Raw genomic sequence first — 13186 nt, forward strand, 5'->3', positions numbered from 1 at the left:
TATTCACGTGCCATGGAGTCTAAACCCAGGAGATAAAACAAGAATTATTTGCTGCTGAAAAAAAAAAAAAAAAGAACAAGATGAGAAATGGCTCAGCTATAAGCAAATGTTACTCTTTGCTCATGCAGAAATCAAGTCAGGAGCAGGTGTGGAAGAAGGGGGTTTTGCTTAGAAGGGTCCCCTGAAGACTGATGATAGCTTAGCCACATTCACAACATGGCTTGCAGGCAACTCTGTCACCGGCCAAGAAAGTGTAGGGAGTGCTTACGACAGGCCTGGAAACATCCATATGCAACTGGCCTGGTCTTCACACCCAATTGCTGGGGGTGCAAGGGAAAGGGGGTACACCTCTCTGTCTGGGGCATGGGGAGACAAGTGCCTGCTGGCTGGAGAGCAGTCAGCGGACCACATACCTGCTTCAGAAGCAGTTCCAAGGGGAGCAAGAAAGAAGGAAGATAGGCTCCCCTTGCTATAGTTGAGTAGATGGCAGCCTTTCCTACAGAAACAGAGATTTCTGTTCACCCCTTGTTCAGGTTTGCGTTATTTTACAAACACCTGAGATAAGCAACTCATAGGAAGCAAAGGGTGACCTTCTACCCAGACAAGCTCAGTTTTAAAGGGTCCATGAGTCATTGGCCCTGTTGTTTTGGGTCTGTGGTGAGGGATCACTTCCTGTGACAGGATATGTTAGAGCAAAGCTCTTACTTTATGGCAAGGAGAGAAGAAAAGGAAAAGCCTAGGTCCACTGTCCATTCCACTTACCAGACATCTCCTTAGTGCCCACCGCTCAAAACTCCACTGCCTTCCAACAGTGCTGGGCTAAAGATTCAGTTTTGAACACATGGTCTTTGGTGGGGGGGGGGGAGACACTTAGGATCCAAACTTGAGGACCACCCAGTTGGTGGTGATACCACACTGTTACTGTAGGTGTGAATGTATGTGTTCTCTGTGTCCTCCCACGTGTGGCAAACGCCAAAAATTTCAGAGCCTTTTCCTAAATTCCAGCTCTCTAAAATAAGCACGTGCAAGTAGTGCTTGTGCTAAATATTAAATACATTTTTGAAGGGAAAAAAATAAAGCAAAATTTTTAAGTTGCCTAGGTATTGAGACAAAAACAGGTGGCTTTGGGTAGCCCTAAGTTCTACCTAGACCAGGGTTCAGTCTGCGAGCCTTGATGTCATTGTACACTCCCAGCAGCTACTGAGTGCTGGGGCCAGTACTGTTTTTTTCCCCCTAAACTTCAATCCTTTAAGTATATTTTTGAATAATGAGTAGAAATAAGAAATCTTTCAAAGAGGTCTTCATAGGTCTTCTGACCTTGATACTGGCAAGCAAATCCCAGGATATAGTTCAATCTGCAATTCATTAGACAAGCTCCAGTTACATGAAGTGCTTTGTTGAAAAGTTATTAAAGTACTTTTAAAAGTTTAAAAACACATGATTCATCCTGTTGTTGTTGTTTTTTTTTTTTTTTAAAAAGGCAATTGTATAATTTTGAATCATTCTAGGGAGAAAGCACTGGTTTTCCAAAAAGTTAGAGGTTTCAGATCAGGTTACTAGTGGGTCGTGACTGCACGAAGTCAACTACCCTGGTCCGAGTGGCTAAGTTGGAATGATACCTTTGCCCATCCAGGGTAGACAGGCTACACCCCACCTGAGCTCTGTTCCCAAATCATCAGGTTCAATGTACAGTGTTTAGAGGCTGACCAGTAAGTTCCCAGGGCTGATGGTATTCTATGCCTCATTAAGGGCAGACCCTAACTCATCTGCAAAAGTCTGTACGTCTGAACCCACAGAACCAAAGGAAGAAAGAAGCTGCGTAAGAGAGTCTGTGCTTCAAGGTGCAGCTCTAGAGCCAGAGACTTAAGCTACAAAGCATCTGGGGCTAAGCCCTGCTGGACCCGTCCATGTCAGCCTTTCTTGACTACCCAGTCCCTTCTCTATGTTCAGAATAAACACAATCCGCAATGTAAATATACAACTCGGTCCTCTTCAAAAAGCTCTTCCTCACCCTGCCTGCTCCTGTGACCCTCTCCAACAGTCCGCTTAAAAGCTTTGCTTATTTGTTCGTGACGGTCTCTGGTGGCCTTAAACTCCTTCTCTTTTTGCCTCTATATCACTTGTACTGACTTGACAGGCACGGGCAACCACACTCGGCTTAACCCTTTTAAATCGGGTCATTTGCTCCCTCAATGGGGGATGAGTTGTTATGAGGAGGTCTGTGAGATTTGGATATTCAAATATGCTCATGCAGCAATGCTTTATAGATTTTTTTTTTGAGGAGAATTTGGGAAAAAAAAACATTTTTGTGTATTCAGATGATGATGGAGAGCTATGTTTACTAGAATGCAATGAAAGCCATAAAAATATACGCAGGAAAAAATTGGGGCTAATTAATATGCGTAACATTCAAATTTCAACATGAGAGAACTGAATCAACACTCAGCAGAACATTCAGCATGCAGTGGTCATCGAGATTCTGAGAAGGGCACGCTCGGACCCACGGAAGCTCACCGTCTGTTAAGGAGACAGACAACTGAGTACAGTGAGTAACAGCGTGAGGGCACAATTTCAAAGTGGTCGCAACAGGAGGCAAAATGGCAGGACACAGTTTAGCAAAAATGGAAACCTTACCAATGGCCGCTATCAATGCTTGTGCATGTGTGTGTGTGCACTGCATATGTGTATGTGTAGATGTGTAAGAAAAAAGTCCAGAAGCCAGCAGCTGCTGGTCCCGAGAGATCTCACTTTTTTCCAGCATGTTATCCATATTCTGTAATTACCATGGGAATCTTTGAAAAGTGCTAAGGAAAATCTTTATTTATTTATGCAAGATTTATTTGTGTATGTGTGTGTGTGTGTGTGTGTGTGTGTGTGTGCGCGCGCGTGCGCACACACCTCTTGGAGGTGGAGCTATAAGCCGGTTGTGAGACAATTGGCTTGACTTGAGTTCCAGAACTTCAGTCTTCTGAAAAGAACAGCAAGCACTCTTAACAATTCATTCAGTTCAGGAAATTGTGTGTGTGTGTGTGTGTGTGTGTGTGTGTGTGTGTGTACACTAGGCTTGCTAAACTTTGCTTGCTTTATTATTACATATTAGGCTATATTTACATTTGGAGTTATAAGCGCTTCCCATTTTTCCTTAAAATAAGTAAAAAATTTAGATTTCCTGACTTTTGAGTATATATGACTTTGGCACATTTAAAAGTAAGCAAGGCATGGTAGTTCACTCTTGTAATCCCGATGGTAAGAAAGGTGAGGCGGGATTATCGGTTCCAGGGCAGCGTGTGTTCCACACCAAGACCCTAACTAAAGAAACAAAAAAACATACAAAACAATAACAACAATGAAAGGTAAGAGTAATAGTAAGCTTTAACAGAAAAGTCCTCAGAGGCCCAAGGCGGCTGATGCTGGAAATTGGCAATTCTGTATAACTGAATCCCTGCCAACATGAAAGCATCCATTACATCTCAATATGACAGTCCTCAAAAGGTTATTGAATTATTTCTGAGTTCTCATAAAGATATGCAGAAATTAACTTGTGACATACTTTAGTCCTTGAGATATATAATTTATCTCTTCTATTTAAAGGTCCCTGGTACTTTTACAAGCTCAGCCCTGAGCTTCATGTAAAGCAAAAGGGAAGGCCCTTCCTACTTACTGCTTAGAGATTGTCCAATGGTCCCAGAACCCATACCCTGGGACACAAAGAGCGGCCCAGCCTTGGCCTCCATGGAATATATAGGGTATCTAGCTCAGTCCATTTTAGAGTACCCCAAGGGCTTACTCTTTTTTTATCCTAGACAGGATTTCTCTTTATAGCCCTGGCTGTCCTGGAACTCACTTTGTAGACCAGGCTGGCCTCAAACTCAGAAATCCTCCTGCCTCTGCCTCCTGAGTGCTGGGATTAAAGGCATGTGCCACCATGCCCGGCACCAAGGACTTACTCTTAACATAGCTTTTGTGAAAAATATTTGTAGGTGTTTTTCTTTGTAGATGTATGGTCATTCTTATAAGAAGAACCATTTAAAAGAGAAAACAAGACAATTTTCAAATATCCTCCCAGCTCTGCCATTACCAGAGTTGTCTAAGCTCTTCCTCATCTTTGCCCATGTACAGGCAGTACGCCCCAACGGGATTTTAAGCAATGGGACCATTCAGTTATTCTTAGAACAAAGGAGTGCACATAAAGCTCAAACATAAGTAGACCTGAACTGGAGGGTGATAAAGGGGACTCTGAGCAGCTGCACCATGGCTTCTAGGAGCCAGTGATAGCATATTCTCTGAGCTTATTTTGCAAACATGTGAGTTGTCCATTTATGACTTATGCACGTTTTCCAGTTCTGATGTTAGCTTAACAGATCATCTTAGTAAAAAAAACCCTGCTTAACTAAGTCAACATGCCAAATGAATTAAGAAGACGGGCAGGGAGAAACGTATATAGTCCTGAATGCAGCAAAATCAATTGGTGTGTGTGTGTGTGTGTGTGTGTGTGTGTGTGTAGTATTTAATTTTCTGTGCCTTAAAAAATTAATTCATTATTTGTTAATGCATTAGCACACAATTTAAATAGTCAATTCTTACAAGTGTTAGGTCGGATAAATGAGTATGGTTTTTCTTCACCGGTATTATAGTTAAGTTACAAACAGCCTTGTAAAGAATATTCATAACCAATGAATAAAAATTGGGGAAGTCTTACATATAGCAATAGGGTGTGAATTGGGAAGGTTACTCATCTACTTAAGGGCTTAATCAAGGTGATGTACGGTGAACACTACCAGGAGCTTGGGAGCTGACCAGTGAAGAGAATTCAAGTAAGAACACAGTAAGGAAAGGAGAGAGGATGGCAGTGTAAGCTTAAGCTAAAGGAACCTGGAGGCCTGTATGCTACTGTTGTGCACACATTTAGAGAAAGACATTTCAGCTGCAGTCAGAGATGAGGCAAATGTTAGAGATTTCACTCTGGCTACCAGCTCACTCGTGCCTTTCAAAGTCTTCTGTCTATCACAGTGATTTTGCACCCAACATCAGACAAAAGAGTTATAGCCATTAACTAGGTCAATGGCGTTTTCTCCAGTACCCCACATAGAGAATTCTTTTGTCTTGTGACCTAATGGACCGGTGTAGTATCCACAGCAGACCTTCAGTGTCCACACGGCGCTTCCATCTGATGAAGCTAGGAGTCAAGTCCAAATCTGTTTATTTTCAGCTTCGTGAGCAAGCCCTCCCTAAAATACTGCAAAAAAATAAATAAGAGAGACATTTGCTCTCATTATAGCACTGGCATGTGTGCTATAATTTTTAATGCTCTTGGCATGATCTTTAAGAAGAAACTCAGAGCCAAATATCTATCCATGAAGAGTCACCAGACACTAAGGGTACAGGAGATGTGTCACCGGACACTAAAGGTACAGGAGATGTGACCTTGGACTTGTGGCCCCTGAAAGGCTAAGAAATGCATCTGTGCTGCTTATAAAGGACCTAGTGAAAAATATTTTGTTGTAATGATCTGAAGAGACTAAGGCAGGGACCTGACCAGCAATGGATGAATTCCAAGGGGCCCTTCCTTCACGATTCTTGTGCTACTTGCTTCCCACACCCATCTTTGCCTCTTTCCACTCTCGGCTCTGATCAGCAGCTAGTGTGGGAAAAATGTCTCCTTTACAGCATAGCCTGCCTCAGTTTACGTCTCACGTCTCCCAGCATTCCCGATAGGATGATACTTTAGATAGATTGGACGCAGTGTGCCCCAAAGGCTTTGTGTGTTGGATTCTCAGAGTAGCACATAAGGAAGTGAGGCCTGGAGGGAAGTCTTTATGTCTCTGAGAGCATTAAGGGATCAAGGTAATTCTTGTAGGGCCCTTGACTTAGATCTCAAAAGCACAGCTTACTATAAAAGTCAAGGCCGACAAGAGTAGCTCTCAACCTTCCTGCCTGGCAACTTTACTCTCACACACATTTCTGCCACCATATTGTTAGCCATGAAGTCCATAGCAGACATGAGCTGATCCTAACACTGTGTCTTTATCCTCCAGATTGGGAGCAAAATAAGCATCCTTTCTTTACAAAGTTAGCCTATTTGAGTTTTTGTTTGTTTGTTTGTTTTTTAAAGCTATTTCATTATATGACCCAAACCAAACAAATGACAAGAAATTCAAACAGCTGACATTGGGAACATAGGAGGAAAAATGTCATCAGTGAGTTGTTTTGAGACTGCCATGAGCCTGCCTAGGCCTGGATCTCCTCCAATAAGTTTGTAAGACTGTGTGGCAAGTAGGGATTCTGGTATGGGAAAATAGTTCTGTTGTAAAGTGATAGCCAGGCAAGCAGGCAGACCCTGCAACACCTGCTTATGTAAACTCCCTGTATGTGCCTTTGAACCTCCCAGTGCTGGGGCAGAGGAGGCAGGTGGACACTTGGCACTCGCTGGCCAGTCAATCTAACTAATCTGTGAGCTCTAGGGTCAGCAAGAAACCCTGTCTCAAAAGAACAACAACAGAAGGGAGAGAGAGAGGAACAGAGACAATCTATGTCAATCCCTGGCCTCCTACCACATGCATACACAGGTACACACGTCCACATAAACACACACACACACACACACACACACATACACACACACACACTCACACACTATAAAATCAAGGAATAGCTGCCTGTGTGTCCATACAAAAGCACTTCCATGTGCCATCCATTGATACAAGTATACATAATTCTAAGATATATACTTCAAGACAAAGATAAAAAACTACTAACTACATGTTTATAAACTACTGTCTGTTTCCACTGTATCCACATATTTCCTTTGCTTTGAAATAACTTTAAACTGTTTGCCGTTGTGCAGGTTGTCTTTCCTTAGCCACATGCCCTTTATGTTTCCAAATAAAACAAATTTCAAAAAAGAAGAAGAAGAAGAATCAGAGGACAGAGTCCTGGAGGGACTGGTTATTTGCTATAACACACAGCAAGCCCCAACAGGCTCCCCATTCTAATGAGGTCAAGGAGAACATTCTAAGCAATGTCCTCTCGCTGGGAAAGGAGAAACCTGATCAGGTTTGTACGGTGAGAAGCCTGATTGGTTCCCTTCCCTTGTAAAAAATAAATAAATAAATAAAACCTTCATAATGAACTAATTCTCCCTCCCAGTCAAAGACTGCCTCACCTCCATCTGTTTTTTAGTCTCTAAGTGGAATTACTGCTTAGAATGTCTCTCCTGTAAGCACTTTCACTTTGGAGTCTGTCATTAAGAAAAGCCCATTCAGACTGGGTGTAACTAGGGAATTCTTTCGAACTCCTTAATAGCAATTAATCAGCGTACCCCAAGGACGGCTACACGCAAGTGTCTTGAAGTTCCCATCCACACTTCCTTCCAACTCCTGAGGTGAAGTCGGCTATCCTTAAGGACCTGCACTTTTTTTTTTTTTCATGCTGCAAGTTTACTATTATAATTCAACAGTCTCAACCCCTGACTTCTTCTTCCTTATCTTATATCTGAACTGGGCAAGACTGGCCTTGCGTTCATGCCCGTGACGATGGCCAGTGTGCACAGCAGAGCGCTCACTTGCAGCAGTCCAGCCTGGTCCTTGGTAATCCCCCAAAGGAATGTTCTCAGAAGAAAGAAGAAAGGAAAATCACTGTGCTTCAAAACTTCAAGCACAAGGCATCAAAACGCCAGGAGTCTCCTTTCAGGTTCAGGCTGAGAATGCTGACTGCTTGGTTTGGTTTGGGGTTTGTTTTCCCCATCCTGGTTGGCTGGGGAGAAAGGGATGAGGCTCATTGTTCTCAACAGGTCCGGGGAGCTGCTAAAATATCCACAAGAATGAATGGCAGCACATGGTCACAAGAGAGTGGGAATCTTGACCTTGGCCTTGCTGTTTTATTTCCTGATCTGCATGCTTAGGAGTGACCTAGGAGTGGCAGTGGGGTTGGGGGGGGGAGGCAACAAGGGAAGGAAGGTATCCCTGGAAGTCAGCTTTTCAGTTTCCTCTTTTTCAGAATAACTGGAAAGACAGACAGGCATCTAAAAATCCCCACACTCCATCAGAAATCTCTTCATTCATCTGGATTATAAACGGAATAATGATTTCCCACACATCAGCTGTGCGGTCAGATAAGTATATTTCAGGCACCCCTTCTGTATAATTATAGTTTTTGTTTTCTTTTAAATGTTATATAATCTTGTGGTTACCAACATCCTTCACCCTTTCATTCTTCAAAGGAGACACTTGAAGTCTTCACTTAATATAAACTCTTCTACTTTGTCCCCACCCCCACCCCGTGTCAGCGATGACAATGACTAAGAAATCAGTTGAAAAAACTACAAAGGCAGCAGAGACCATGGAATAGCCTCTTGCCATGTCCCCCTGAGAATTCTAAGACCCCGTGTTTATGGTAAGGTGCACTTCGCTCTGGCAATGGCTGGAGTGAATTGAACTAACTTCACACAAAGCTTTCCTTGACCTCTTGAGCTCCTGTTGCTGTCACCTGCAGACAGTGTTGAAAGAGAAAACCACTTAGAAGTTTTCTCCACGACTGTGGCATGTCTGCAGGAGAGTGCGAGAACTCTGACAACTTAGGAGGCAGAAAAGAAAGCCGGGCGTAGTACAAAGAGTCCGTGCCCCCATGAAAACATCAGGATGACAGCCCATCCGTTCTTTAAAGAGTCACATGGAAATTAAAGCTATTTTCAGAGGGAAAGGTGTACTCAGACACAGTATTAGGGCAAGGCTGAAATTCCAGGTCACCAGTGGAAATATCCTTTCTTGACAAGGTCAGCAAGTGCTTCTTATTAATTTTTATTAATTACAAGGCACAGGTACTTATTACCCCTAGCGTGAAAGGTGTCACATAAGGAAAAAAAAAATCAGGCACTGGTGTGAAGGGTGTCCTTTCCCCTGTAGTGATGCCTGACTGTGTCTCAGGGCTCAAGTGACTGTTCACTCTCAGGCTACCAATAGCCATGGTCACCAGCACCGGATAATCCTCCTCCCCCAGGTTACAAATAAAGTCTGCAGAAAACTCCCAAGAACCTTACCATTGTGATGAGATCTTCCTGCCTTGCAGAGTCTAGCTGCCCCAGCTGCTGCTTCCCACGGCCACTGGAGCCCTCTGAGGCAGAGCAGGTCTCATGTGGTGGTGCGAATGTATCACCACCGATTATTTTTCAGTCCCTTAATCGCTGGCCTCGATGCTCTGGCAATCAGCCAGCCCGAGCCTGAAGGGAGAGGGCTGCAGCTCCTGTGCTCCGCATTTCCCTTGGAATATGCTCTGAGAGCCACGGGCCCTCGTTTAGCATTTTAGCAAACACGGAGGGCTGCCGAGCTCAATCACATTTCTTTGGCTTTTCCTCTTCAGTTGAGAACAGCCGTGCGGCTTCCTGGAGTGAAATTACAGCACAGGCTCACACTGACCCTGGAGATGGAAGATGCAGGCACTCACTGTGTACATGGCCACACGCCACCGACCTGAGCAAAAGAAACCGACTGCTTCCTAATCAGAGAAAAAGAGAAGCCCTACCTAGACAGAGAGCAAGGCAGAGGAGCTGGGCTGCAGAGCACTCTGTGACTACAGCCTCTGGAGTTTATGCAAAAACCAGACTAATTCATTCTGTGAGGTGGTCGGATCTGGACAGGTGGGAAGCAAAGTTCTCCGTGGGGATTGCCTATCTTCCAGAATAGACTCGAACTTCTTCATAGGTGAGGCTTTCTTTCCTAAAAGGCATTCCTCCAGCCTATTGTGCCATCAGAAGCTAATGGGCTCTTTCCTTTCCCTCTGTGTTGACTGGGTTTTATTGCTTGAATATTTCACCTCTACACTACACTACTATTAACGGTTCAATCACTACACAGTGGCGGCTCCCCATCAAAAAAGTTCAGCTCCTGAGTAGCAGTATACGTAAGTAAAAAGCGGTGCTGCTGCTCCAGTCACTCATCTGCCTTCCCCTCCTGTAAGTTCTAACAGCTAACCATCACCCCAGCTCAGAACCCATGACTTGTAAGTACTTACTAGAGGAATACTCTCAGTCTACACTGAATTCCTTCCAGAATTGCATTTCCATTTTCAAAGAGGTAATACTTGGCATCTGGGCAGATGTCAGTGCCTAAGGTGCTTCTTATGCAAGAATAAGGACCTGAATCCAAATCCAGCACCCACATAAAAAACTCAGACACAGTAGCATGTATCTATAATACCAGAACACAGAAGCAGAGTCGGGGGTAGGGGGGGAAACCTCTGGAGCCAACTGGTCAGCCAGTCTAGCCATGTTTCAAAAACAAAGAGTAGAGAAATGGTTGAGGAAGATATTCCTATGTTGAAGTCTGACTTCTCCAAGCACCTGTATGAGTGAACTCACCTACATCCACACATACATCACACACAGGTTCACAGACGTAATAGACACACTTCCAGTTAGATCTAGAGAGAGCAGACGAAAGTTCCCACCCAGTTAAGCTCTTATCTCAGAACTGATCAAGCCAAGGACTGACATTCATGCAATGTCCAAGGAATCTGAGCTTGTAGAAGACTGCGTGGCGTTTATCAGCCTGGATAGCATTTGGATGTAGCTGACTCAACACTCTGGGACAATCTCTTACATTTCTGCTCCTTGTGGGCAGCCAGTCATTCAGAACAGAGAAGCTGGCAGGGAGGGCAGATACAGTACCCAGAGAAGACAGTATCTGGACAAGATATAGTTTGGTGCTTGTATTCTAGACACAACCTGGATGCTTCTGACACCTACAAAGGGCCACCCTGGAGTTCTGGAAAGTCAGGTTCTTGTTCTTAAGCTGGGAGGACCCTCAGTGCCTGCTTTGGGATATAACTTAATCCTCTCCTTGAGGACACATGAACACACAGCCTCACTCCACAAACCTTGTTCTTGCAAACAATGGAAGCCCACAATACACCATTAGGGAAACACTGTCTTTTCTTCTATTGGTTATTCAAGGGCAAGAATATTCTTTCCATCTTCAGGAAAACGTCTCTGATGGCTCCAATCACAACAACCTCTCCCACCAATGAGAGGCACAGGTCTCCCCATCATGCATTAGTCACACGTTACCTTTGCTGTGATGGAGGAGCCTCCTACATGCTTAACCAGTATTCTCTCCTGTACCCTGGACTCTGTTTTAAATTCTCAGACTTAGTCCTTACGGGTAAATACCACATATCACGACTATTCTCCATGCTGTTTAAGATTCTGCACTCCTTTAAAATTCTCCTGTTACACCTCTACAGGTTCTTTATATTTAGTTGCAAAGAACTGTTCACAGCCCCCCTTGACACACTGTGCTCAATCTTGCTACCTGGCTTTGCTACCTGGTTCACTCCACCAGGGATGGTTTTGAATCGTTGTCCCCATAGACACCGCTGCTCACTCTGCACAGTCTTTGCTATCTCCCTTCCCACTCCCCAGGGACCAAATGACAGATTGAAGACAGAGCATGCATTAATTCTCAGTGTGTACTGTCCCTATGGCTTTGTCAGAGACCCACACAAACATGAGTAGATTTAGGATCAGTGCTCTGTCTACATGACTAAGACATGTTCATACAGTGTATTGGCACTTTTTTTTTCCTAAGAAAGAGGCTTTTTTTTTTCCCCAGTAAGACATGATGGAAAAAAATTTCCATGCAGTCATTTGCCTGTTTTTTTTTTAAAGGGAAATAGGATTTTACTGATTTAAAAACAAAACAAAGCAAAACAACAACAACAACAACAACAACAAAAAAACCACTTGTGCTCTTTGAAATTTTTAGACTTCTCCCCCTGATCTGGTTAGACCACATTGAGTCATCTCACTGTTTGAGCCCCAGACATCAACAGTAAGACAAAATTTAAATATTTGCAGAGAGAAGTAGAAAATTTTTTTTGAAATTTTCTATAAATCGGAAGTTTGTATATTTTCATTAAAGGGAATGTGGATATCCAAGAGGCCAGTCTTTTCCCTGCAGTCCTGAAAGCACACCCTCCCACACATTGTACCAGCTGGAACATCCACCTGGTGTAACAAAATGCCTGAGGTCAGCAGTGTGAGGGACGAAGGGAGAGCTGCTGTGGTTGTGAAGGTGCGAGGAAGGGGCAACCCTCATCAGGCATGGTGGTCTGCTTCTCCCTTCCTTGTCAGCACTCCTCTGTGAGGATATTCAGAGGAGGAGTTGGGACCTTTGGGAGGTGACAAGGTCATGTGCCCTTATAAAAGAGACCCAAGGGAGTCTGCTTGCTCCTCTGCCATGAGCACACGCACTTCTTAGAAGGTGAGAAGGTGCCTCTCAGAAGTAGAGACCAAGTCTTCCCTCATTAGCGGCCTCCGATGCTGGGGCCTTCATCTTGAACTGCCCAGCTTCCAGCACTGTGAGCAGCACTGTGAGCAGCAAGTGCCACTGCCTGTGTTTCACTTAATTGACAGCAGCTGGTATCTGAATGAAGACAAAATGTAGCACCTATTTCATTTAGGGTTTTCTTATGGTCAAGTCTTATCTTTTTAATGAAAACTTTATTACACTTATAAAAGGTATTTAAAATATATTTGAGTAGCCTAACAAGAAAATTATTACCTCTCTTCATAGAATACTCATAATTCACTAATTCAATATCTTAGAGTTCTGAATATGTATTGATGGAAAATATACTGCATATTGTAACACATACTCTTGACTTTGGACCCTTCTGTGGTTGTAGTGACACCCACTCAAACCAGGGCTCTCCCGTGGGCAAGAATGTAGAGGAAACGAATAACAGAAACTTTCGGGTATTCCCAACCAGCAACCGAACATCCATGCACACTACTCCCCAGAAGTGAACGAGAGAGCCTGAACTATTTCTCTTTCCTGGCTGACCTCTCTTAGAGGGGTGCCTCTCAGTTCTTAGTACTGTTTCAAATGTTTATCTTTCAATGGACCTAATAGATGTTGACAGAGGCCTGAAAGGTCAGGGGTGGGAAGAGAAGGGGGAGGGGAAGGGGAGGGGAAGATTAGGAGGGGAGAGGAGAGGAGAGGAGAAGAGAAGAGAAGAGAAGAGAAGAGGAAGAGGAAGAGGAAGAGGAAGAGGAAGAGGAAGAGGAAGGAGAGGAAGAAAAGGAGATGGAGGAGAAAAAAGGGAGAAGGAAGAAGAAGAAGAAGAAGAAGAAGAAGAAGAAGAAGAAGAAGAAGAAGAAGAAGAAGGAGGAGGAGGAGGAGGAGGAGGAGGA

The 13186-nt window shown here is 43.9% G+C and overlaps 1 protein-coding gene across 2 annotated transcripts in view; it reads right to left on the reverse strand.

The window, feature by feature from the left end:
- The window catches only part of Pld5 (phospholipase D family member 5), a 311303-nt gene that overhangs the window by 242969 nt on the left and 55148 nt on the right, over positions 1-13186 (reverse strand). The window contains exon 1 of one of the 2 annotated variants that reach the window (XM_021198312.1): positions 9035-9362. The exons of the other annotated variant lie outside the window; for it this stretch is intronic. Within the exon in view, the coding sequence (XP_021053971.1) occupies positions 9035-9037 (3 nt within the window). The 5' untranslated portion in view covers positions 9038-9362. Of the gene's footprint in view, positions 1-9034; positions 9363-13186 lie in introns of those variants that run through there. 2 annotated transcript variants of the gene reach the window in all.

The sequence above is a fragment of the Mus pahari genome, chromosome 5, assembly GCF_900095145.1.
Source record: "Mus pahari chromosome 5, PAHARI_EIJ_v1.1, whole genome shotgun sequence".
Classification (NCBI taxonomy): Eukaryota; Metazoa; Chordata; class Mammalia; order Rodentia; family Muridae; genus Mus; species Mus pahari.